This window comes from Python bivittatus, unplaced genomic scaffold (genome assembly GCF_059951505.1).
Source record: "Python bivittatus isolate LINGU-HERP-01145 unplaced genomic scaffold, Pbiv_v1 ctg000590_np1212, whole genome shotgun sequence".
In the NCBI taxonomy this organism is placed as follows: domain Eukaryota; kingdom Metazoa; phylum Chordata; class Lepidosauria; order Squamata; family Pythonidae; genus Python; species Python bivittatus.
In genome coordinates this window covers 26,292,254-26,319,239 of record NW_028277086.1, presented here as the reverse complement: position 1 = coordinate 26,319,239, position 26,986 = coordinate 26,292,254, and the positions used below count along the sequence as shown (strand labels likewise).

General features: G+C 37.7%; 1 protein-coding gene across 1 annotated transcript in view; it reads right to left on the bottom strand.

The window, feature by feature from the left end:
- Positions 1-26,986, bottom strand: part of MMP16 (matrix metallopeptidase 16) — a 173,669-nt gene that overhangs the window by 76,585 nt on the left and 70,098 nt on the right. Inside the window, exons 3-4 of the mRNA XM_088149148.1 lie at positions 22,999-23,121; positions 7,837-8,141 (exon numbers count right to left, since the gene is read on the bottom strand). Of these exons, the coding sequence (XP_088005274.1) occupies positions 7,837-8,141; positions 22,999-23,121 (428 nt within the window). The remainder of the gene's footprint in view (positions 1-7,836; positions 8,142-22,998; positions 23,122-26,986) is intronic.

Sequence of the window (26,986 nt, the reverse complement as noted above, 5' to 3'; positions counted from 1 at the left end):
ATTTAGAAGGTTGTTGTTGTTTTTTTAACATTAACACACAATGAAGCCAGATAGCAAACCAACTTTCAAATAAAATTTCTTTCCCAGGCAAATTTCTCAATGGGATTTTTTAATTATAGTAAAATAATGCAATACATCTTAAAGCTGTCATATAACTCCTTTCAAATATAAGGCTTATTCTTAACTAGCATCTCAAAATGAATGTTTTCATGGTGATTATATGGGCCATATTATGCCTCTCTTGGCACTTCCCAACGTCCCCATCCCACCTGCCTTTTTTTTACATTCTTTAATTAGAAGAAAAAATTAAAGTGTCAACCTCTAGCATTCTTGTAAAGAATGCCTTTGAGCCCAAGACAGGACTGTATTTCTTTAATTTTTTGATAAAGTACCATATATTTAAGCACACATTTTAAAGAACCTTGATAGCTAGCTAAAGTTGCCAAAGAACTCTTAGATGCTTTGACTCTCATTGACTTGAGTCAGCCACCTCCTCCAATATAAAAATCTAGCTACTAGCATGACAAAACTAGAAGTTTTGTATTGATGTCAAGTTGTAGACTGGAGAATACTTAAAATAGTTCCTAGCTCCCAGGCTGCCATTCTGCTGTCATTAGTAAGTGGTTGTCATAAAAAGAGAAGGAAAGGAAAGGAAAGGAAAGGAAAGGAAAGGAAAGGAAAAAGGACAAGACCTTAATTGCTAACAAAATTCTTCTAAAGCATCTATCAGGCTGGGCTACTTATTATTTCCAGTGGTAATTTTAACTTTCCCTCCTTAGGATCACTGGAAATTCAGAATGCCATGGCCAGCATGCCAACCATGGGTTTGTCCCAAGTCATTCCTAGCTTTAGTCCCACTGCAGGACACTCTCTAGACTTACTTTTCACCTCAGAGGAAATGAGTCATGATCGAGTGGTGAGTGACCTTTGTGTCAAGTCCTTGGGGTGGGCAGGTTGCTTTTTCATAACTACTATAGGTTGACTAGAGTTACCAACCTCTACAAAGGAGAGTTAATTATAATGGTCTAACCTAAGTAATTGAAGGACCCAGTGGCTTGCGAAATTGCCCAGTGATGTCACTAGGGAAATTTCTCAGTAACTGAGAGATTAGTTCCATTCCTCATATAGGTGCTTAGTTCCCTGGATGAAGAAATGCCTAGCAAAAAAACAATGAGCGACTATGACTGGGTACAAATATAAACTCAGATCCGAGCCTTTTCCACAGTGGTAAGGTCAGCAGAGCAGTCTTACTTCTCTTATTGCATCTGTCAAATGCTGCCCAACAATATAATTCAGAATAGCCCGTACCTTTTTTGAGGCAGATAGGATGGAGAACCTGTTAAGTGGTTCTTGCAACCATTTAGCAGAGCTGGATAAAATTCACGGTGGGCTGGAAGCCAGATCATCTGAGCCCAAGGAGCTGACATGGGTCATGTCTTGGAAGTTACCTGGGAGATTTTTGAGCCTGTAGCTCTGCCACTTGTGAACATGACATGTTTTGCTCTTTACAGCTGATTCATCCCAAGGAGAGAACAAGGGACTGGTCCCTGGTCATAGCCAACACCTAATTATGGGAGAGGGGAATGCCAGGTGCCTTAAAAGAGGCATTGGTTTATCTCCTCCTCAATATGCCTGCCACAGACCCAACAATTTTGGATAACTCTTGCATTATTTTCAACCTCCCTTTGGGGGGAAGGATTGTAGAGGACATAAAGAATGGCCTTGAAGGACAATGGGAAGATCCGTTATCAAGACAATGATCAGACAAGCACAGCTTAAGTCCCGTAACTAACTGGAGAAACCTCCTCAGACAGGCCCCTCCCTAATTCACAAAAAGATAAAGTGAGAGGGGAGGGAAGAACATTCAGACTTCCAAGATTCTATCATAGCTGTTCTTCTAAAAGTAGTTTGAGACCTATATTGCATTGGTTCCTTAATCTGGTCTACCCTACAAGGGTTGACATCAATCCAAGGCAGCTTTGAGGATCAGAGAGAAAAAAGTAAATTGGGGTTATGCTATGGGGTTAAGGCTAAATTATTCTTATTCACACCAGAGTTTTAATACTAACTGCTCCTGTACCCCATGGTTACTAATTAGCGTTTAACAGAATGTATATAGGTAGTCCTCACTTAAGAACCACAATTGGGACTGGAATCTAGGTCGTTAAGCAGTGTGTTCATTAAGTGAATCATCATGTGACTGGACCCAGTTTTATGAACTTTTTGTGGTGGTCATTAAGTGAATCACCACAGTCATTAGTGAATCACATGGTTGTTAAGCAAATCATGTGGTCATTAAGTGAATCACATAATTTCCCACCGATTTTGGTTGCCAGAAACCAGCTGGGAAGGTCACAAATGGAGATCACTGTAGTAAGTGTGAGCTGGTTGCCAAGCGCCTGGATCACAATCACTTGACCGTGGGGCACTGCTACAGTCATAACTTCAGGCACCAGTCATAAGTCACTTTTTTTAGCACCATTGTAACTTTGAACAGTTGCTAAATGAACGGCTAAGTGAAGATTACCTGTATTTGGAGGCTGTAGATCATATTCATACTGGACAAGTGGTAGATCAGTAAAAATAAACTAGTTACATTCCCAGATTCCGTGTACAGCCTGATATGTGTGTGTGTGTCTTAGTGTAATATGTATGTTCTGTGACAATCTCATGTGAGGTTTACTATGTATCTTTGGGTAGTTTAATCAGATTGATGATATTGGATGGTTCATTTGTTAAGCTGCTACTTATAATGGGGCCATAAACATAGGGTACCTAGAAACAGCAGAAATAATGAAGTGCTATCTCAAAAACTCCCAGTTTCTATCTGTTAAGTTAAGGCTTGTTTCCTTGCAAAACTTTATTGCCCATGTTGTTTGGGAATTAATATGAACGCTTTAAAAAACATTAACTCTGAACAAGATTTATGAAAATAGAAAGCAGAATATATTAAGGTTTTAGTGAGTACTCCAAGAAGTTGTTCACCTCTTTTGAGAAATGGAGAATTCAAATTGCCTTCATTAGCAGAGCAATATAGTGTGGAAAATGAGCCAAGGGGATTGGGTGATTTGCATTTTTGCTAAATAATCAAGCGATTGTATTTTCCCAGCCTCCTGTAGGCCAGAAGAACAAAAAGGAGAAAAACAATCACTCAGATAGCTAATTCTCTTGACACTCTGGAGTTCAATTTAGCTTCTCTACAGTCTGTCACTGAATTTCTGGTCTGTTTCATCAGATATTTCACATGGCTGAACTTCAGATGTACTTCATCACACAAAAACCACAATTTATATATCTGACCTGAAAAGAAAAAGGTGGGGGGAAGAAGGTGAAGTCTAAATCTGAAGAATGATTCATACCTTTAATTCACTTAACGTTTTTTGCTTCTCTCTCTCTTTTAGTAGCCTGTGCATCTTCATAAGCCATTCAAAGTCAAATTCTTGATTTTGAATTTCAGCACCTCAGCTGAAACAGGACATCCCAAGGTGTCTCACAGATCACTCATTAATGACAGAGACATTTCTCCAGTGGTTCTCTTTGATCAACAGAAGGAATCCCTCTGATCACACAAGCATGATTGGTATAGCAGAACATTTCATTCCTGTAGTGGAGCACTACAGAAACACAATGCTTTTATAATTCCTTATTTCTCCAAAAGGCCCCATTTCACCTTCTATTGTGCTGTGCAGATTGCTCAATCTTCTGGGAACTGATTTTTCAGGAGGGTGCAAGATACAGGAAAGTTCTTGCCTGGCTCTACAACCACTATAGGAACAAATCTGTTTTCTCAATATTAATGTTGCAGTCTAATATACTGTTTATGATACAGATCACCATCTAATCTGATCTGATACAGCGAAGACTGGGAAAATCTTCTTGGGAATTCTCAGAGTTATAATGCAATGAATTTTGAGGCATGAGGTTGGGAAGCAGATAATATGGTTTCAAAAGAAATAATTGGAAGAGGCAGGAAGAAAATGTGTTTCTCAGAGAATTCTGGATACAATTATTAGACTTTAGGATAAGAGAAACCTGGAGATATCAGTGTAGACATTGTAGAATGTAGTTGCATTAGTCTATGGTAGCCAAAAAGCAGGAGTCTGGAAGCACCTTTTTTGCTTAGCAAATTTTATTAAAAGGCATAACCTTTTGTGAGCTATAGTTCACTTCATCAGATGCATATACAGGTAGTCCTCAAGTTACAACAGGGACAGGGACTAGTCCAGGCAGTTGTCAGGAGTCTGACTCAAAGGCACACATGCTTCTTTGAGAGCCAGTTTGGAGTAGTGGTTAAGGCATCAGGCTAGAAACTGGGATACTCTAAGTTCTTGTCCCACCTGAAGCACAAAGCCAGCTGGGTGACCTTGGGCCAGTCATTTTCTCTCAGCCCTAGGAAAGAGACAATGGCAAACCGTTTCCAAAACAAAAAAAACCTTGCCAAGAAAACTGCAGGGACTAGTTAAGGCAGCCACTAGGATGCAACACTGACTCGAAGGCATGAAAATAACAACAGCAGCAACATAATGACATAATGGCTCCTGAGGACAATCTAGCAAAAAACATGCAAACTTAGAATCACACTGACCAGCTTACTCCACCTCCAGACCTTCATGCCTGGGAGAACTTACAGGCCTTCAAGGATTTGCAAAATGCTAGCAGGACCTAGCTGGGTCTGTGATGGTGCTGTGGGGGCAAAGTAGACCTCTGGGTTTGTTGCAGGGTTTGTTTCATTGTTAGCATCTTTATTCTGTTTGTTGTGGCTTGTGAGATTTTCTTTTTCTTTTTCAAATCCTACATTAATTTTAACCACTCCATGCATCTGGTGAAGTGAGCTACAGCTACAGCTCATGAAATATTAAGCCTTTTAATAAAATCATTTTTATTAAATTTGTCATTTTATTATAGAAATATACTGCTAGACTTCTGATTTTTGGCACTATTAGGTAATTATATTCTATGTGTATGATCTCAATGGTAAAAATTCAGAACTTGAAAAAGGGTCCAGGAGAAAAAAATGGAACACAATTAATGCTTTAATACAGCAGATATCAGGGTGGAAATAGCATGAACTATCAATGATGACAATATGAATCTATCAACTCATGTTGCATTTTCACACTATTAACACGTTTTTCTGCATTTCTTTGCCAAAAAATCCTGTTTGAATGCTACCTGATAATACTGCAATATTCTTCTAAATAATAATTTTGAACCTAATAATTATATTGCTTTAAACTAAAATATCCATTCTTAAAAATAAAACAAAAATGCAAATCTATATAAGGAAATAGAGTTTGTTGGTCTCATTATGTGCAGGTTGGTTGATTTCCCTTTATCTACCATGCGTACCCTGTATATGAATCCAATTACCAGCCATAGAAAAGACTATCAGGAGCAAGATTCTGCCATGAACTGATAATTCAGAAATTTCCCCAATATTTATACTATTATTTAATGTACATTGAACTGATTAACAGAAAGAAAAATATATGTATTTTCTTATTTTATTAACACTGATATATGTACAGTATCTATATGCCTGATCCAGAAACTTGTTCTACACAGAAATAAATGCTTAAGGAAAGAATACTGACAGTTTGTAATATTATATTAGCAAAGTATTAATTTTACACCAGCAGTACAGTGGCACTTCTGTATATCACAGCAATACAAATATGGAGAACTGAGTAATTAGATTCTTAAAATTTACAAACATCTAATCTTTTACAACAGTGCAAATATCACAAATGCTTCCGTCATGACATTAACTTATATTACAAATATGAGATTATTCAGTCTGAGGCAGCTGGTAGTAAGCTGCGATAAGTCTGGTTTGGCAAGCAATAGCTGTATGGTTAAAATGAGAGTCATAGCTTCAGTTGGCCATAAAGGCACCATTTATTCTTTTCCTTGAATATACAACCTCCCCATGCTTATTTAACTTTTCCAGAGCCTGGAGAAACAGTAGCAAATCTGCAGCACCAACTATGCCCTTGGGCCAGCACAGGAACCTTCAATTTTCAGCACAGGTTCTTTGGTTCCGGAGCATGACTCTCCATAATAAAGACTGTGTGGCTGAACGTATACAATTAGTAGATTTGATCTTTAATTAGCAGATCAAAGAAAATGTGCTGCAGTGTAAAGTTTGTATATTTCCTCATTTAGGTCTTTAATTAAAATTCTATCCCATATCATCTTCATCCTACTGAGGTTCTTAGATTATCTCATTCTTCCTCTTATACAGAGCTGAGATTTATAGCTCAAAGAAAACCACAAGCAGCAGAGTTCATTTTGCTGTCAAGAAGGTAGGATTCCATTTGACATAAGTGAAGTTGCTATTAGTTCCTGTGATAGTTAAGATCAATAAACTGCTGTCTTATTGAGCCTCCTACACTGAAAAAAAAAATGGACCATTTAGACATGTTGCCATGCTTGACACATCTTAGGTAGTATTAGATTAAATCCTTGTTACAGGCACTTAAATGTAAACATCGTCCAAACAGAGGCTGAATCTTTAAATGTTAGATCCCTGGGAAAAAAAATAATAAAGGAACCCCCAAACCAATCAATACACCTTAATTTATTCATAACCCCCTTTTTAAAGTCTTTGTTGCTGTAGTTGAAAGGCCACTTGAGTTCCGTACAGAATTAGTTCCTTCCTTTCCCTGACATTACAAAGAATTCCCTAATGAGCTCTGATCATTATTCAGTCTTAATGACCATTAAATGTATTGTTTTAAATGTAGCATTGACTGCTACTTTTGAATCCAGACTTCATGTAGCAAGCCACTCCAATTAATTAAGACATCTAAAGAACTACTACATTGAAATGTTCTTAAATGCATTCTTAAATGCATTCATGTTAAGCAAACATGATTCTGATTTCATTTCTTGTAGGACTGCTTTTGATAGTGGCAATTGCCATGAAAAAAACCTTTATGAACTAAACTGTTTTGAATACAGAACAAATTGATATTCTCATGTTTGCTTAGCTATGACTCTTTTTCCCACTAGGAATCCAAACTGAATATATACAGGATAAGCAAGTGGTTGCTTGGACATATTATAATTAATGAATTTTTTGATGTTCTTATTTCTCTATTAGGCCAGATTACAATCTTAGAATAATCTTGTGTATCATTATAAATAGAATGGGTGGTAAACGAGTGGGTACAGAGGTGGAAGGGAATCTGTTCTTGTGTATGTAAACATTTAATTCCACCAAAAAGATTAATGACAGAAAATAATTAATTCTTGACAGCTATAAATTGAATGCTACTTACCATGTAATTATTTTGGGATTGGGTGCTGGGTCTTACAATGTCCCTGACAAAAGGATATTCAAGAAAGTATGCAAAAGAGTTTGCATCTATTATGGTGGAGAAAAGATTTCCTCTCATCAGGTTGTAAATTATAGAAGCAAGATTAAGTTTGGGCTTTCCCTGTGATAATATAACTACTATCAAATAAGCTTCCCCAAAGGATGCTCACTGCTTTTTAGATGACTACCAAAATCCTTTACATTCAAGGCATCCAATTTGAAATGAGTTTGTGTATTCCATGGCCCTAGTGTCCCCAAACTTTTTGGCAACGTGACAGTCCCCAGGATCATAGCACTAACATACAGTGTCCAATTACCAAATTGCAGAGGCACAAATTCCAGTTGTGTTTCCACAATTTATACCATAGTGATAATACACAACCCCCACCTCCCAATGTATCAACTATTACTTTTTTAAAAACAGTAAAGTTGCCTTTAAGTCAAAAGCAATTCCTGATTATCTATATGGAAACATCCACCTAGTTAATTCTCTTTAAATAGAACTGGGCTCTTACCATCATGATTGGGATTTCCCAAAGTCCATGGCTCATCTGAGTCAAAATGAGTGTCTCCTCCAATTCCTGCCCCAGGAAAATAAGCGTGAGCCAAAAATCCTCCTTCCCCATCAAAGGGAGAACTGTCTCCATGAAAACCTGATGCAAAAATTATAATAATATCCACGGCTCTCTTCTCACTCTCCACTTCTATGTAAGGAACTTCCTCAAATGTCAGAGGGGTCACATTCTGCCACACATCGAAGGCACGGCGAATAGCTTTACGGGTTTCAGCATCTCCTACTTTTGGAGTGACATTCTTTATGCTGTGCAAAAAAACAACAACAAATAAACATAGATGACATGATGAAATATCCATAGGATCACACACCTCATTCTTAACTGCACACTATGTCAACCATTTTGATGTAGTGAGGACTATGGAACAATTCTTGAAACTACCTCAAGTATAGTGGTTTCACATATTGAAAACAGTTCGTATGTACAATCCTTATAACAACTCCATAAAGTAAGTGAATATTATTATTCACTACAGCAGATTGGTGATACCAAGGTCATCAGGATACTGAGGTGAGTTTCAATGTATTATTTCATTGGCAATTTATTTTGCAATAAATGTTATTTTGGCTAATATATTCCCTTATTAATAGCCCCAAAAGTCATTGTGTAGGTCAGTCCTTATTAACTTCATGCACTTTAGATGTGTGAACTGTAAGTCCCAGCATGGAGTCCAACATTATCTGCCCTGGACCTGGTTGAGGGAAGCTTAAGACCAAACGTCAGGAGGAGGAAACACTGTTGAGGGAAGAGGTCTGTGCAGTGGGAAAAAAACAAGCCAAAAAAGATTTCAACAACTCTCCTATTCATACCTTTTTCATTTGATCTAATTATCATGGCCTCAGAGCCAGGAACTGAGCAACTGAGGATGAGGTTAACTGACCTCAAATTGGCTCACTTTAAAGAGGTCTTCACAAATATCTTATGTATTAATTGTCTCCCCAGAGTTCTGCAGATTTTTTGTTTCACTAGGATATAGATTTTGATTGTAACTCCAACACTCTTGTAAGTTTTCAAATGATAGCCCAAACCTCCTTCCCTCTTCAGAGACATTTGGTAGTCCATACCTGAAGATGTGGCTCTGTTATCATCATGTAGCATCATTTACAGTAATTCTAGAAATCTTTACAAGCTTACCCCTCAGTACTTCACAACATGTTATACAAAAATTGGCCAAAACAGTCATTTGAAACAAACAAACAAACAATGGATCCTTTTACCACATAACATTTGCTTTCTGCCAAACAAGAAGTTCATTGCAGACAGTAACTAAAACTCTACTCTTCCCTTTTGCCAAGTATCTCTCCATGTCATAGTAATTATAAAAATAAGGACTTAGCATTCACTTTACTAAGAGTAATTTGAGTTGCTACTACCCAGACCACCACATTAGCACAAAAAAATGTAACCAATAGAAGAACCCACCACTGAAGTTTCTCCCACATCTATTTCTAGTATCAGAAAGTAAGTCCAGCATGGAAAAAAATCTGCAACATAGATTCCTTTTTTTCATTTTTTGTAAAGGCACACATTACAAAATGGTGCTGAAGTCTTGGGGCTGCTGTGCCCCCAAACCATTGCCACTTATAGACAATGGCAACACAGACCAGTACCAAAGATATAGGTGGAAAAGACATTTAAATCAAGATTTTTTTTAGATTTTTTTTATCCCACCTTTATTATTTTTATAAATAACTCAAGGTGGTGAATACACTTAATACTCCTTCCTCCTCCTATTTTCCCCACAACAACCATCCTGCGGGGTGAGTTGGGCTGAGAGAGTGACTGGCCCAAAGTCACCCAGTCACTTTCATGCCTAAGGCAGGACTAGAACTCACAGTCTCCTGGTTTCTAGCCTGGTGCCTTAACCACTAGACCAAACTGTGCCTTTATCAGTTACACTGTGGCCAAGTTGAATATTTGGATAATATACTTTATAAAGATATGGCAGATAAATATGTAACTAATGCTACGTTTAAAAGAAAAAAGAAAATTTCCCAAGTGCAATGCCCTATAATGTATAACTTTACTCTGAATGAGATCTTTTTGTCTGACTGGAAAATGTTCATGAACAAAAACTTCTGATGATTCATCTATGAAATGTTATAAAAGATACTCAATTCATGGCATCATATATTTCCTAAAGATAGAGCCCTTATATTTGTATTTCTTGTTTAACTTTGCCATATTTCAGCTATCCATTCATAGCAGCTTCTCAAATGTCTTGCTACTGGAGCACTTAAACCCACTGATGTTCTCCATGAAAGGTCAGAGATTATATCAGTGACTATTAAAATATGTTGCTATGTAATAACTAATTGGGAGCTGAGTCTCTTGAAAAAAAGGAGTAGTGGGAACATTCAGTGCAGTTTTCAGAAGTGAAATTAAGCTGAAAGTACAGTACATCTATGAGTAATGAGGTAATATCTGCCTCTCCCTGAGTTCATCTGCTCATCCCACTAGATCCAGTAGAGTGGTATGTTACGGGTTCCATCATCTAGGGACCTGCATTTGGCGGGCCCTAGGCAGTGGGCCTTTTCTGCATGGTGCCCACATTATGGAATCTTCTTCCCCCAGAGTTGAATTTGTCCTTATCACTTCTGAGCTTTCAAAGATCCCTCAAGACTTGGTTATGCCAGCAGGCTTGAGGACCCCAGGAGTCAAGTGAATTAGTGAGGTGGCTCCAGTGTCATTAACATCCCTCTTTCTATTATTTTCTTTTTCTGTTTTACTTCTCCTTTTATAGCTTTTAAAGTTTTTTTTAATAATTATTATATGTTTTTAGCCAATGTTTGTTTTATATATCTATTGTTTTATTGGCTTGGTATACACCGCTCAGAGTCAATTTTTGTGGGATGGGCGGCCATATGATAGATAGATAGATAGATAGATAGATAGATAGATAGATAGATAGATAGATAAGGGTTTTCTTTAGAAAACCAACCAACAGGATTTCAGATGTCAGGTTTATCTGAGGACCTTGCTCCAAAGGATAGATGTCGACCCCAAGGCTAATTCCTTCCTGTAATCTTGAAGAATTACTGCCAGTCAGTGTTAATAGTATTAGGCTACTGGAAGTATGCTATTATCATGTGAGATTTTCTTTCTTTATATTATTCCCTTTAATTCCTTCACCCACCTTCATACAACTGTTTCATCTAAATTCAGCCTTCACAATAGGCATTCTTCAGTATACTCTAGAACTTATGAAGATTCAAAATATGCAAGTGATGTTACACAGACCAACTGATTTTAGGAAGATCATGACATCATGAATTTGAATGGCCCTCGCCCTACTGATATTTTGAAAGGCCCTAAAGACCTGGCTTTTTGCCCAGGCCTTTAGCAAGGATGACTGAGGCCCCTTTCTTCCTTTTCCTTGTCCTCATCCCACTCTGTTTGCTTTCTTTGCCAATGTTGTTGTTCTGCCTTGTGCTGTTTTTATGTTTTGGTATTATTCTCTGTTTTTAATTTTTGTTTTAATTTTAACAATGGTAAACTGCTGAGAGTCACTGGGAGTCACACAGCATAGAAATTTTAATCATCATCATCATCAATCATCATCATCATCATCCCCCAGTAAGGCCTACCTTGACGTGGTTGTGAGGCTTGTGCTCCAAGGAGGATGAGAACTATGCTAGAGTTTCAACCATACTGGACACGTCTCATCAGAGGAGCCAGACAAAGAGTGTCTCTCCCATAAACAATAAGGAGAGAGGATAATTTACAGAAACCCATCCTGGATCAGTTGACGCCCAGGTCAACAAGGACCACGCTAGGTGTTCTAGTTCCTGGACATCTGGTAACAAGTGGGATACAGGACTCAGGACTGTTGGCTGAGCAATCAGGGCTAACAGCTTCAGAACTACTGGAAGAAAAGTTGTTTACCCATTGCAAATATAAAGAGACTGAAAACAAAGAAATAATGATCTGCTGTTACAAATCAAGTCCAACATGAAGATGATATCTGAAAAGAATGCACCACCTCTGGAAAAAACAACATCCAGAATCAGAAATAACAGAACAGAGGGTAGCAGATCCATGTCGATTTGTAACACAAAATAAAGTATTCACAGAAGTAGAATTGGAAGAACTGCAGAGGTGTATCCTGGACAAGGACATCAAAGCCTTGCCAGAAGTAGCTCAGAAGGTAGAGCCTTCTCCTCAAAAAGACCAAAAACCTCTAACTAAAAAACAATTGGAACAAAGAATAACTGAGCATCTAGAACAGCACAAAAGCAACAGAATAAGGTTGCCTGCACTGAAGGTTGTTACAAAGAAAAAGCTAGGACAAGTATTAAACAATGCCAATACTGTAATATCAAATATAAGCACCAGCTCACTGCAAGAAACAAACCAACTGATGTACAGCATGGCTGCAGTTATAACTGAATACCTGGGATGCAAAATCAACAAACAAGAAAAAAAGCCAAACGGTGCATGACCAAAATGGAAGATCAGATGCAAGCAAGCTAGAACAGATGAAAGAAAAAAAGCTGAAAAACAAAAAGACAAGGAAGATCAAGGAAGCACTGGAAATGATAAAGCAGCAAATAACAACCATAACCAAGAAGATACAAATCTCGAATTGCACACTACAGACAGCATATCCAATTTCAGTCGAATCAGAAATGTTTCTACCAGTCCATCAATGGAGAGACTGCAATGAGCCAATCAACACTTGACAAAGAAGAAACAGTGAACTTCTGGGTGCAGCTATGGACAACCCCAAAAAATACAAGAATGCAGCTTGGATAAAGGAGGTAGATAAGAATAAAAAAGAAGTTGAAATGAAAGAACTTGTAATAACAGCAGAAATGGTGGTGAAAAGGGCAAGGAAGATCAAGAATTGGTCAGCATCAGGTGAAGATGAACTGCATGGTTTTTGATTGAAACATCTGACTGCTTTGCACCCACTCATTGCCAAGCAGTTTAACCACATACTGCAAGGAGGTGAAATTGAAGATTGGTTAACATCTGGCAAAACCTACCTGATAATGAAACATCCAGCAAAAGGGGCAGCACCAGGCAACTACAGGCCAATTACCTGCTTGACAACAACTTTTAAATTGCTAACTGGTGTGGTAGCTGATGCAATCCAACAGCACCTAGTTGAAAACTAGCTCTTTCCATCTGAGCAGAAAGGAAACTGCCCAGACAGCAGAGGGACAAAAGATCAGCTCCTAATTGACAAGATGGTTTTGGAAAACTGTAAGAGAAGGAAGGCCAACTTGAATGTAGCTTGTATTGATTACAAGAAGGCATTTGACTCCCTATCACATGACTGGATAACCAAGTGCCTAGAAAGAACAAGAGTCAGTAGAAACATCAGAAGCTTTGTGCAAAGATCAATGGCACAATGGAAGACACAGTTGCTGGTCAATGGTGATAGACTGGGAGAGGTTAATATCAAGAGAGGAATCTTTCAAGGAGACTTGCTATCACCACTGTTTGTCATTGTATTGATTCCTCTGTCAACAATACTGAACAAGTCAGGCCATAGCTATAAAACATCAAAAATATCTGCCAGGTTATTCCATCTCCTCTATATGAACAATCTGAAGCTGTATGGAAAAACACCATCTGAAATGAAATTGCTGCTCAACACTGTCTGAATATATAGCCAAGATATTGCAATGGAGTTTGGACTGGACAAATGTGCCACCCTTACTATCAACAGGGGGAAAAGAGTGAAAACTGAAGGAATCAAGATGCCCAATGGAAATAACATCAAGAGTCTGGATGAAGAAGTTCACTACAAATAGCTGGGTATCCTTCAGGCTGATAATATCAACCACGCTGAAGTCAAGAAGAAGATTAGTAGTGAACACATCAGAAAAGTGAAGAAGATCTTAAAATGCAAACTCAGTGGTGGAAATACCATCAAGGCAATTAACACTTGGGCAATTCCAGTCATTAGATATACAGCTGGAGTAGTGGACTGGACTCAAGCTGAACTAAAAGCCCTGGATAGGAAGACCAGAAAAATAATGACAATGAATCATGCCCTTCATCCACACAGTGACATTGACAGACTCTATTTACCAAGGAGCATAGGTGAGTGTGGAATGTTACAAGTACACCAGACAGTTGAAGAAGAAAAAAGGGCATTGGAAGAATATCTGAAGGACAGCGAAGAAGATGCACTGAAGCTAGTATACCATGAAGGCTTACTGAATACCAAAAAAACCAAACTGGCCTACAAGAAAGACCAAATGAAGAATAGAAAAGAGACATGGCAAGGCAAAGTATTACATGGCCAGTACACAAAAAACCTAGCAGATAAAGCAGGTAACAGAAGACCTGCCAATGGCTAAGAGCAGGAAAGTTGAAAAAAGAGACAGAGGGGCTAATTCTGGCTGCCAAGACCAAGCCTTAAGAACAAATGAATACAAAGCCAGAATTGAAAAGACAGCAACAGACAGCAAATGCTGCCTCTGCAAAGAAACTGAAGTGGACCACTTCAGTGGGCAAGAAGATTGTCCAGACTGAACACAAACAGCACGGCAAAGTATCAACAATGATGCACTGGAATATGTGCAAGAAATACCATTTGCCTGGAAGCAAGAACTGGTGGGACCACAAAACAGACAAAATAATAGAAAATGAAGAAGCTAAAGTGCTCTGGGACTTTAGAATTTGAACAGACAAGCACCTGCCACACAATGTCCCAGACTTAACAATTGTTGATAAGAAAGGCAAAAAAGTCTGGATAATGGCCACTGCAATACCTGGAGACAGCAGAATAGAAGAGAAAGAACTGGAGAAAATCACAAAATATAAAGACCTGCAAATAGAAGTAGAATGACTATGGCAAAAGAAAGCAAAGATAGTACCAATAGTTATAGGCGCCTTGGGTGCAATCCCAAAACATCTGGAGCACCACTTGAAGACCATCGGCATTGGCAAAATCACCATCAGTCAATTGCAAAAGGCAGCTTTACTTGGAACAGCTTATATCCTGTGACGATACCTTTAGCACCATCAAACAACAACATCTGCCTATCCCAGGTCCCCGGGAAGGACTCGATAGGTGGATAAACATGCCAAATCCAGTCTAAGCATCTGGCTGACTGTGCAACCAACCATAATAACAATAAGGGATCATTTTAGAATCAAGAACCAAGTTACTTACTGACTAGCTGAAAAGTACTTAGTATGTAAATATCAGTTTAGGAAAATAGCAGTATTAATAAAGCTAAGCTGGCAGAAAGCAAGGATTCCAAAAAAACATACATTTGGTGATCCTGCTTCCAAATCTTTTTTATTATTTTAAAACTATAAATTATGTCCTTGAAAAGTCATTTTATAATCAGAAAAGGGGAGGCGGGAGGTGACATTTTGATACATGAACTCTAACAATAATAATGCAGGAGAACAATTTTAAGCATATATACAATTTTGTATGATGGATGAGTCTGCCTTGTTGATGACAGGTGCAAGGAAGGCTGAATTGGTGAAATGCACAGTTTTGTGCCATTTTCAATAAACAGGTAAATTGTTAAGTGGTCCCTTTCTGTCCGTGATGCCCTTTTGTCTGAAATGGAGTTGTCCACGGACATCCTCAGTCATCTATTTAATCTGTCGGAAAAAGTAGCAGCTTATGACAACAAACACCATTTTCAATTTGGTAAGAGCTTTAAGCACTTGAACCTTTTACAGTCATTTCTACGATACAATAAGATTTTTGTCATGGCAGACACATTTCATTATTACACACTTTGTACAAACAGCAAGCAGGGCTCCGGAAAGCTATTCATTATTGATATGAGTTATTGACTATATAGGATGATCTCTCCCACACACAAATACAAGTTGTCTGCCTTACCAACCACCTCCAAACAACCACATAGATATAAATGGTGTATAGCATACATCCGTCTCCTGTCTTTCCCAGCACAGCTCTCTCTCAATTACCGCTGTCCTTAATCTATAAGAATATACATAATAGAAGAAATTCACATATCTAGAAGCCATGACCAAGCTTCATAGCCTACACGGCATACACATTCATACTGTACCATAAACTAAGAGCTTACATACATTTTTTTTCTACATTCCATCTTAAAAACTGAATAGTAAAAGTACTATGTTTTACAGTTTCTCCCTCCCTTTTATTTTATTTATCTATTTATTTTATTTTGGCAATCTAGGAGTTTTAGATTAATCCTCAATTTAGTCAGAACTTTGGTCCTAACAAAGATATTATTTATTCATTGGATTAATGATCAATTATACTATAGTTGGGATTTTATTTATTTATTTATTTATTTATTTATTTAGCAAATTTGTCACTGCCCATCTCGTTAAAAAGCGACTCTGGGGATTTACAGAGAAGTTAAAATCAATTAAAATGCAATATAAAAACAGTCTAAAATAAATAATAAATAAATTCCAAGAATTGATGGAATTGGCAAGTAGCTCAGGGAGCCACCCCCAGGATTGATTAGAACTCTTATCGCCCCATGCAAGCTGGCAGATCCAGGTCTTTAGTCCTTTCTGGAAGGCTGGGAGGTTAAGGGCCCACCGCACCTCTAAGGGGAGAATATTCCAAAGGGTGGGGCAATGGCAGAGAAGGTTTTCCTCCTGGGTCCTGCCAGCCAACATAACATTATATGGGGAAATATATTGGGAAATCAAAACCATCACACAGCAACTGATTTGGCAGTTGGGGTTTTCAACTTAATTGCTATAATTTCTATCCATTTTAGTTGGAGGCTGTATCTCTCCAATATAGTTGGAGGGTACTGGTTGGGATAGAAGTTGATAACAAGCAAGCAGGCACCATGGAGAACTGAATGCATTATGCATTTAGCTATAGATTAAAAAATTCCCATATCACCATCAGCAGGCTTCCAACACTGAGAATCTTTTTCTACACGTCTTATCTCAAACACATGAAGGGAAGGCAGTTTCTAGGGGTGGTTTGGGCAGGACCTGTGGGGTACATTCCTGAAAAAATTCTTAATGTGTTGGCTACTTTACAAGCCCCAACATCAAAAGCTGAAGCTCAACATTTAGTGGGCATAATGGGTTTTTGGAGACAGCATTCCTCAATTGGCTCAAATTTTAAAATCTATTTATAATGTAACTGGAAAAAAGCCCACTTAGAGTGGGGAGAGCATCAGCAAAAGGCTTTGGCTGATGCCAAAGCAGCAGTACCAGCTGCTATGCCATGACCTTATACGAAAGGGCAACCTTTTGAGCTACAGGTGTCAGCAAATGAAGAAATAGCTGTATGGAGTTTATGGCAGAAAGGGCTCACAGGAAGGTGAGTTCCTTTAGGGTTCTGGACTCAACAACTGCCTAATGTAAGCTACACACCATTTGAGAGACAGCTCCTGGCATGTTATTGGGCTGTTGTGGATACAGAAAGGCTAACTGGACAAGACCCAGTAGTATTAAGACCTGCCATTCCAATTATGACGTAGGTAAAAGATGAATTCACCCCACCTGTGGGCTTGCAGTTTAACAGTCCTCTACAATTAAATGGAAATGGTATATTGCAGAAGGGCTAGAGCAGGGCCCCAAGGAGTTAGTGCCTTGTAGAAGCAGGTATTGGCTTTAACACCTACTGGGGAAGAAATGCAAAAAGGTCCAATTACAGAGATTGAAAAATCTCCAGTGCAGGAAGATTTGCCCTATGAGCAAGTAACTCATGCTGAAACATGGTTTACAGATGGATCTGCTCAATATCAAGGAAAGGGTGTGGCATGCTGCAGCTATTAATCCAAAAAAGCAGATCATACTAACTGGAGCAGGGAAGGGCAAGTCCAGCCAATATGCTGAGTTAATGGCAGTTTTAATGGTGATTGAATATGCTGTAGAGCAAAAAGCAGCTGCAGTTTACATATAGATTGATTCATGGGCTGTATACAAAGGTTTAACTACATGGTATCCTAGATGGAAAAAGGATAGCTTTTGTATTTACAATCAACCTTTATGGGGGCAGGAACTTTGGATACAGCTAAGTTAGCTGCTCCAACACATACATGTATGTATTGGACATGTAGATGGATATGTTTCAGGCATGCCTGAAGCCTTATACAATCAGGTTGCAGATCAATTAACCAAAGTGAGAACTAGTTTGTCTAGTCAAGACCAAGAGGAAGAAGGATTGCTAATTTCAGCTCAATGGGCTCATGAAAAATCTGGACACTTGGGTGCCAAAGCTACCAGGGAATTGGCAGCATATAGGGGGATTCCTTGTTTGGTGGGTGCAGCTACCACAGTAGCTACCAGATGTGAGCTCTGTTCACAGCTAAAGCATATGCCTCTATCAAAGACTCCAATGGGGAAATTGCATAGGGGAAAGGGTCCAGGGCAAATCTGGCAGATAGATTACATCGGACACCTGCCAAAACATGGAAGATGGCAATTAATACTGACTATGGTAGATACATATTCAGGATACCTCCTGACTTACCCAAATGCCAGGGCAACTGAGCAGAGCACCACCAAATGGTTAGATCTTCTGATCAGGAGATATAGGGTACCCCTCCAGATCCAATCTGACAACAAAAGCCATTTGGGGTGGGTGGGAGAGATTGGCTAATGAGTGGAATATTCAATGGATTTATCACATTCGCCATCGTACTCAGGCAGCAGGCCTTATTGAACAACAGAATGGCCTTTTAAAACAAAAATTGAAACAATTAACTCCCTACCGTACATTGAAAGGGTGGGTAATGGTACTCAAACAAGCAGAGTTTGAATTAAATAATCATCTCATACATTAAATTATTACAATCACTCTACTTTCACTTGTGTCTCACTTTTTTTCGAAGACCATTTTCCCCAAGATCTACTCCTGATTCTACCAAATAATAGCCATTCCATTATTCAGAAACATTATTATTCCACATTCAGAACCTCTCATCAACTTTGTATCTTTTGGTAATTCTCTCAATCTTTCACCACAAACAATCAAATCAACTGTACTTATAGATTTATATGCATTCCTCTGCTGTATGTATGTATAAATACACTATGCTTATACCATGTATTCCGAACATATCTTTTTCCTAACAGATACCTGCCAATTGCTATTTTCATTCATTCTTGGGTCTCCAAATAGCCTAGTCATTTTATATATGTATACTCTTTTGCCTTGTTCCCACCCATCCATTCCATATCACCTAATATTTTTTTCTTCTGGATATATTTATGCAAAATGTTAGAGAATGTTCCCCCAAACGTATCTTTGATTCATCCTGCTATCAATTTCTACTTTCAGAAGCACTTACAACAACTTAGATGCCATCAATTCATACTTTCGGACATACATTTTAGTCCTTTGATTCATATTTAAATCTATACCTTCACCTCCCTGCATACATAGTCAACTCCACTCCTGGCAATCCTTTCAAGTAGGCCAGGCCAGGAAACAAAGTCCACAAGAATTGCCAGAACTCTCTTTTATTGATAGAAGTAATAACAATGGAATCTTGAAAGCTTGACAGTGTTTTTCCTCCTTCACTATTACACCCAAGAGAGTTAAGGTGGAGTCACTTTAAGTTTCTTTCTAATGTTTTCTTCTTGTCCTGGGCTTAAATCATATTTTCGTAACTGCAGTTGCAGAGTTCCTCCAAGGTCATCTCTGTGGTTCCTTATGCCTCCACAAGATCAAATTACCTTCATTCATTACAGCCTCATATTTTCTCTTAGCTGAATAGACATGCTTTGTTTGTTTCATTTCAGTCATTAAAAAATGAATGCCCTTTGACATTTACTCATCTTACATTTCAAGTTGCAATCCTCCGTATGCCATATTTGTCACTAGAAGGAGCCATGGATGTTGACCTCCACCACCCATTATGGCTTTGGTCAACTGAGGCTTTCATATAATGTTTCATAGTAAGATAAAAAAGGGGTAGATTAGGTTACAATACTTAGTAGAACCCATACCTTGTGCAGCATTCCCTGTTCATAGTAAGCTTATCAGCAATTAGTTTTTACTAATTTACCCAGAATACCACAAGCTCAACTAAAGCCCAGTTTTTCCCCAAGCATGGTCATGCTATTCTATATAAACTAAGATGTATAATCTAGACACTACCTTTCAAACTAACATACTGTGCCATTAATCATATTAATTCATTATCTGGCAGAAAGGTATAGATCTGCTGATAATACAAACATCTAAAACAAATGGAAAGGCCTGTAATAGTTTATCTCAGAATGAGGCAACTGGCATGAAAATGGATTTCAATGTTAGTAAATGCATACTGGGAAGAAATATCATTCAGGGAATATAAATATCAGAATCATAATGGAAAGATCTTTGAGACAGAAGCCAGTGCAAATAGGCATAAGCAAAAAGTTTATATAATGTTCCTAACTATATTTAAAGCAAATTTAAACATTAAATTCAAAGCTTTTCTAGGAACACGTTTATTTATCAGCAAGCAACATTTGCAATGTCCTGACTTAAAATGTGCCTATGAAATTAGGGCACAGGAGATTCAAAGCAAAGGAAAATATTTTCTAAGCTACAATTAATTAATGTATGGTTCCTTGGATGATGCTAAGACCAATAATACAATTGGCTACTAAAAGTATTAGAACAATAAATAGGAGAAGTTAGGGGAGATGTCTGAAGGATATCAAGAGATTAACATATTCATTATGTTCCTAAAAGACTGAAATTTCTGAATGGAATAACAAGAATCTTATAAAGATATGGTAACAACATGCTCTCACTAAATGTGGTGCTTCCATAAATAGATAAATTACCCTGGTTGAATCATAATGGTCACTGAAGCCTTTTGCATGTCCATACCCAAAACTGAAAAGTGCATGGGTCTGAGGATGTACATACAAGCACCATTGTTTCTGTCCTTGGGCATCTAGGTATTCACAGAGATCTTCTTCTGTTCAGCACTAAGATCTAAATGTGGGTAGGGAAAGTATATGTAAATGAGTATATCTACAAGCTTTTTCCTAATGGAAAACTATGCCCTATTAGGTTATCAGGTATTGGGAAGTTTATAAGGGTGTTCAGTTAATCATACTAAGATCTCAGTATTCAAAACACAAAGGTCTGCAGAGGAGTAGGATGTGCAGCAAGATTGGTGAAAGTGATGCTGTGCACACCCAAATTCCCATTTCCTCTTTAATTGCCATTTCAATCATCATGTGCTAACTCCTCTTTCAACTCATACATCCGTAGAGGTTAAAGCAGAGCTACCAACAGGAAGATCTGTTTTTTTAGCCTCTGCATCCATAGCTTTCCAATTATTTCACTGTATTCGTACCTCTCTTTTTCCCAATTCTAAATAGAAATAACATTTTCAGTGTCTCTTTAATTTCCCCTTTTCATTGTTAGTCTTTGTTCATACATAGCTTACTCCTTTGTTCATACATAATTTACAGCTTTCAAGTAACAGATTCACCATATTTTCCCACTTCTTCATGCTTTACGTTCGGCACCAATAAGTGTTATTTTATTTCTGCAGATTACTCTGTCTTGCTTCTTTCTTGCAGGTTTTATTTGGAAATCAACCCTCACTTTTTTAAGGGGGAGAGTATTGACCCTTGAGTCTTATCTATTTGAAGAGAAAGGTCTGGTGATGTAGAGATTCTTCCTTCTTCTTGAAAGTCTAGTCACAGGAGGGCAAAGAAAATATGACTGGCTATCTCAAGCCCACAGAATAGTTTAAAGGCCCTTAAAACAGATTTGTACACACCCTGCTACATCAAGCCCAACAGGGAAGGTTGTTGTTCATGCAACAGTTCATGCATGGACAGGATATACACCCAAAAACCTAGGGTTGGAGCTTTTACTTTCTTTTTGGTACAACTTGTCAATGTTAATGTCATGGTCTATTATGGATGCAAAACTATATAGCTTGATTAAGCTTCACCTAATATGAATTAGGCCTGGTTTAATGTACTACTTATCAGCCAATTTGCTATTTATTAGAGGTTAAATAAACTGCATTTTGTTGCCTGCCCAGGAAAAATAAAACAGGTTCACAATACAGTTTGATATCCCTTAAGCTATGCTGTCATTCCCTAAAGATAACCTCCTTAAAGATTTCATTGTGGCATAAATGTCTTTTAAATATGCTAATAGAAAGCAAGGTTCTATAATGTGAAAACAAAGCTCATCCCTATTTTGCTTGTTAAAACTGCCTTTCTAATAGTAATCCGGGGGGATGGGGGGAAGGAGGTAATTAGCAGCAAGTAAGCTGTCCAGTGAGAGGAACAACCTCATTACTAATTTTTGATTATTGCTGTGATCCAGAACAACAGTTGACAACATAGCACCCATAAGCACCAGAATGCTCCATGTCCCCCCAAAGCATCCAATAAAATAAAATAATAAAAACCAAATAAAATCTCACAATATTGAAAAATCTCCCAAGGTTTCCCAAAATTTCATGAGAAAATGTTAAACCCCAGTGAAACATTGGTGGTCTTGTGCAAAATCTCAGGAATCCAAGAGTATGCAATAACTCTGGGAGCTGCAAAAGATTTCCATCTTTGGTCCACATTATGTTTCCTCCTTATGAGTAGGAATCAGAGATGGACCCTGCACATCTAACTCAGGGCATCATCTGGACATGCTAGTAATTTTGTCCTTGGGTTTTTGAACTAAAAATACTTTTGTTCATGACTTTTCCATCCTAATCGTACTAAGAAAAACAAAACAAAGACAATGACTTCTTCACATTTTCTTTGATAACACAGTTAATTTCTCTCATTCTATCCCGCAGTTGCTAATTGCATGCTGTTTGTTTTTTTTTCTCCTATACCTTATAAAATGTATATGAAATAATATTTACATTCTGTTGTTTACTGGCATATTGAAATGAGTAGTTTTTGCTTCTTACTCCTTACTGGTGAGATGCTGGACCAGGAGTTGGCACATGGGAGGTAAGAAGTTAATTTGACCTTGAAAACTGCAAAGAACATTTGATATGTAAACCATTCTTCACTTTTGTAGTACAAGAACTTTTTCTCCTCAAAACACTCAAATCCATATTTTCAGACTACAACCAACTTCTCATCTTTCACAAATAATAACTAAGTAACAGAGCTGCATTTTTTAGAAGTGTTAAGCAATTAGAGATTCAAGGGTCACAGTTTTGCTTTCATTACCTGTAAGTGATATATTTGTGTTGCCACTTCTGTCCTGTTAATGCATATCGCTTTCGACGGATGTTAAATCTAGAATTGCCTCTCATCTGATCAGGAACTCCACAACGAGGCTTCTTCATCCAGCTTTAAATAAACAAATAAAAAATCAGTACCAGATGATGACAATAACTTCATAATACCATTGGCACCTGCTGACGCATCTGATATATAACCAACTATCATAACTTCTAAATGGTAAGACATTATTTTACACTTCTACATGTAGTTCCTGATTAACATAAATAAACAGCAAATCCTCATAGAATTCCCAAATGAGGAATTAGTATGGGGCAAACACTATGGGAGGTATAGCTGGTTTATTTGCTTGTTTAATTATTTGCTGGGACTTATATTGCCACTTGTCCATAGGGTTCACGGATTTTGTGCAGTTCACTGAGAATTTTATAGCAAATTGAGTTTGTCCAACTATTTTGTGAAAGAAAGAACTGGGTTTGCTAAGTTTCCCTTCAGTATCAAAACTAATATGGTTGAAAGAGCAGGATACAGCAACAGCAAGGATGGGTTCAGCCCCTTCAGCAGTCTAACTCAGGACTGTTTTCTATAGGCTCCCAGATAGGAATCTATATCTGCAAGCCATGCCTAGAGATAGCAAGACAATGAACCTGGCTTTTTGCATGCAAACTGTGTGTTTTGTCTCTGAACCATCACCCTCCTGTAACTCACATTATGAGATGGTAATGTATATTTTAGGGATGAATCAAACCCATATTATTGTTCTATGGGACGCCTCTGCCTGGCATTCCAGCCTGCTGCTTTAACTTGATATATCTCTAAAACTGTTTCTGGGCTGCTTGCCATGTTTCTTTCACTCTCTCCCTCCCTCCCTCTCTTTCTTACAAATGCTAGCACGGAGCGCACACAATATCAATGGGGTTCTGGATACCTACTCCACTGTATTATTATCCATGAGCCCTTGATATGATATGCATTGGCCACATCTGGAGGATGGAGGCTGAAAAATGCAGATGTTTAACAGTCTGATTCAGCACAAAAAATACATTTGGAAGGAAAACACATAATTTGAAACTCACAGACTCTGGGGGAACATTCAGATATGGAGAATGTTATCAGTATCGCTTGTGTACTATTACTCTTCCTCATCAGAAGTCTGAAATTTCTATTTAACCTAATAAATAATTTTCATTATTGCAAGGCAATCATTACTACTAAAATGTCCTGCTTTTCAATCCAGCATTTCATTATATTATAAACATCATTATCTCTGTATTCCTATAATTGTAGCTGATCACAACTATTTCCCAGTGTTGTATTAAATTCTGGTTCACTGAAATTACAAATGGCTGGGCTATTCATATTTTGCTATTTTTATGGAGCTATTCTCAACTTCCAGTGCAGGAGCACTCTAATGCAAAATAAAAATAAATTAGATCTTATGTCTAATTTCATGTCTTGGATAAAATTCATGCAGAATGAAGTCACAGAACTGATCTCTTTTGGTTAAAATGTGGCAAAGTCTGTGCTGGACTGATTGTGGTTTGTTTGTTTGATGTCACCTGTTTTTCCAGCTGTTCCCCTGAACTAATTTTGCTTATTTCTTCTGAAGACCAAAAACATTCTGACATATTTGTATCTTTTCCACTTTATACTAACTCTACTTATGAACAAACTATAATTTCTCAGTGGAATAAGTCCACAACAACTGTGGCATTCTCTTTAAAAAAATGTGCCCAAACTATGGAAAAGATCCAAGTGATCATCTCTGTCCACACAACAGCTCTACATACATGTAATATGCCTGGAGGATCACACCATAGTAAAATGATTGCCAAGATACATATATGAAATTAATCATAATCCATAATCTTATGAAGACCAAGGAAAGTTTCTGTGAAACACACATGTTGTCGTTTAACTTAGAAGGTCTACAAGGCAATTGTTCTTCTTCAAAGAAGTCAAGCAAATGACTGAGTGCTCTGTTAGCATATGGAAAGTCTCTGACTTAACTCAATAAATTACAGGGTCACTGTGATAGAAAAGACAAAAAATTGAAATAAAAGGATATTCTAGTCTTGGTACACAAACTAGTTCTCTATTGAGGCCACAACATCTTGATGGTGTAGGCTAGTCCTAGAAATGGTATTGTTCTGGTGCAAGTGAAAGGATTTAGAAAGAAGCTTCTCATATTAGAAAGGACTGATTTAGAAAGAAGCTCCTCATATTATTTTAAATGGGACATAAATATCTACATTTTATACTGTTTTTATACAGTTCCTATGCTTTCCTAGGGATATCACAATAATTACTAAACTTTTAATAATTTTAATTTAAAATATGTGTACTGTGGCTTTAACCTGAGGAACATAAAATGAGTTCAAGACACCATGGTCTCCCAAACCTCCAATTCTGCTCCCCCCTCAAATCAAACAGTTCCTTCCACCCAGCACACACCTAGGGGAAGAGAATTATTATCAAATAAAAAATGTCCCAAATCAATCCAATCATCTACAAGTCCTTGAGTATTCCTGAAGAAGCCCCATAGACAGTAGCCTCCCATGCCATGAAACAGTCACTAAATATAATCAGTTGTGAACAAGAATCCAAAATAAAGAGAAAACTATCATTTTCCCTTGTCCAACAGAAGCTTTGAGCTTGATGCTAGTGAAATAGATAAAAAGTCTTTTGGAATCACCACAAAAGAAACTGTGTGCTTACTGAGATAAGAGCAGGCTTCCAATTTAAAATGAATGTTCCAGAGAAACCATTCATGTGCTTAAGAAAACAGATCCTTTCTTCAACAAACAATAGTTTGCACATTTCACAGTAATAGCAATGCCCAGCTTCAGTCAAATTCAGGGACTATTAGGTGTGCTTTCTAATTGTTAGTTTTCAAAGCAGGGCTTCTCATGGAGTGGTTTTAGTAAATATTGAGATGTAGCATGGAGCTGCTTTTCTGATGCTTTTTAAAGATACAGTCTTTAACATCCTCACATGTGGGATATCCCAGACAGGTGAAAAACATCCCAAAATTATACCTGCTTGCAAATTTTAATGGAAAATAACTCTTACATAAACATTTGTTCTGAAGTAGGCTAAAATTTTAATAACTATCCAAATAAGTAAATAAATAAGGGAGGAAGCCCCCACCCCCATTCCAGAAGATGCAAGAACCATTTGCAAAAAAAAAAAAAAGCTTAACAACTCAATGGGAGACACATAGTTTAAATACAAAAAATACACAAAATGCAGGATGCAAGACAGTTTCAATTACTTGGCTCTCAAAAAGAGACTATATCTGGTTGTAGTTAGGGTAAGGTAGCTACCTAGTTTTAGAACAAAGCTTCACTCATGAAAGAGAGGACCTATGAAAACAGGCAACTTTCTTTTAACCCCCTGTGACTTATTTGGAGCTGATTAAGGGGTTGGAGCTGATTAAGGGCAGATGCCCACATATATGCCCCCGTTTGGAAAATGGACAGCTGAACAGGATCAAAAAATGGGCATGTACAGAGAGTGATAACAAATGCCAAGCAAGCCAGACAGCCATGGCATGAACTACAAAATACAGTGGTGCTAAATTTAAAGCTCTACAGCTGCTAAACAATATCTTGGATAAATGGGGGGTGGGACAGCATTAACAATTGATTTCTGCTAGTTTTCTTTCTGTGGCTGCACATGGACAACTACAGCACATGGCCTTGTAGTATTTAGTCAATTGTATCACTTCTGATGATTTGAAAAACATTGCTTGATGGCCATCTCCACAATGCTATCAGCTGATTTGACAAAATCTGGCAGCTATCTTTCTGGCACCTAAAGCTCTGAACAAGAATAAATTAACTATCTGATCCAACTGATTCTTTAAACCCACAAATTTAAATGTCTAAATCTCAGCTAATACAATTTGAGTATTTTGAATGTATATATGAATACATATATGTACTATATGAATACATATAGTAACCAGGTT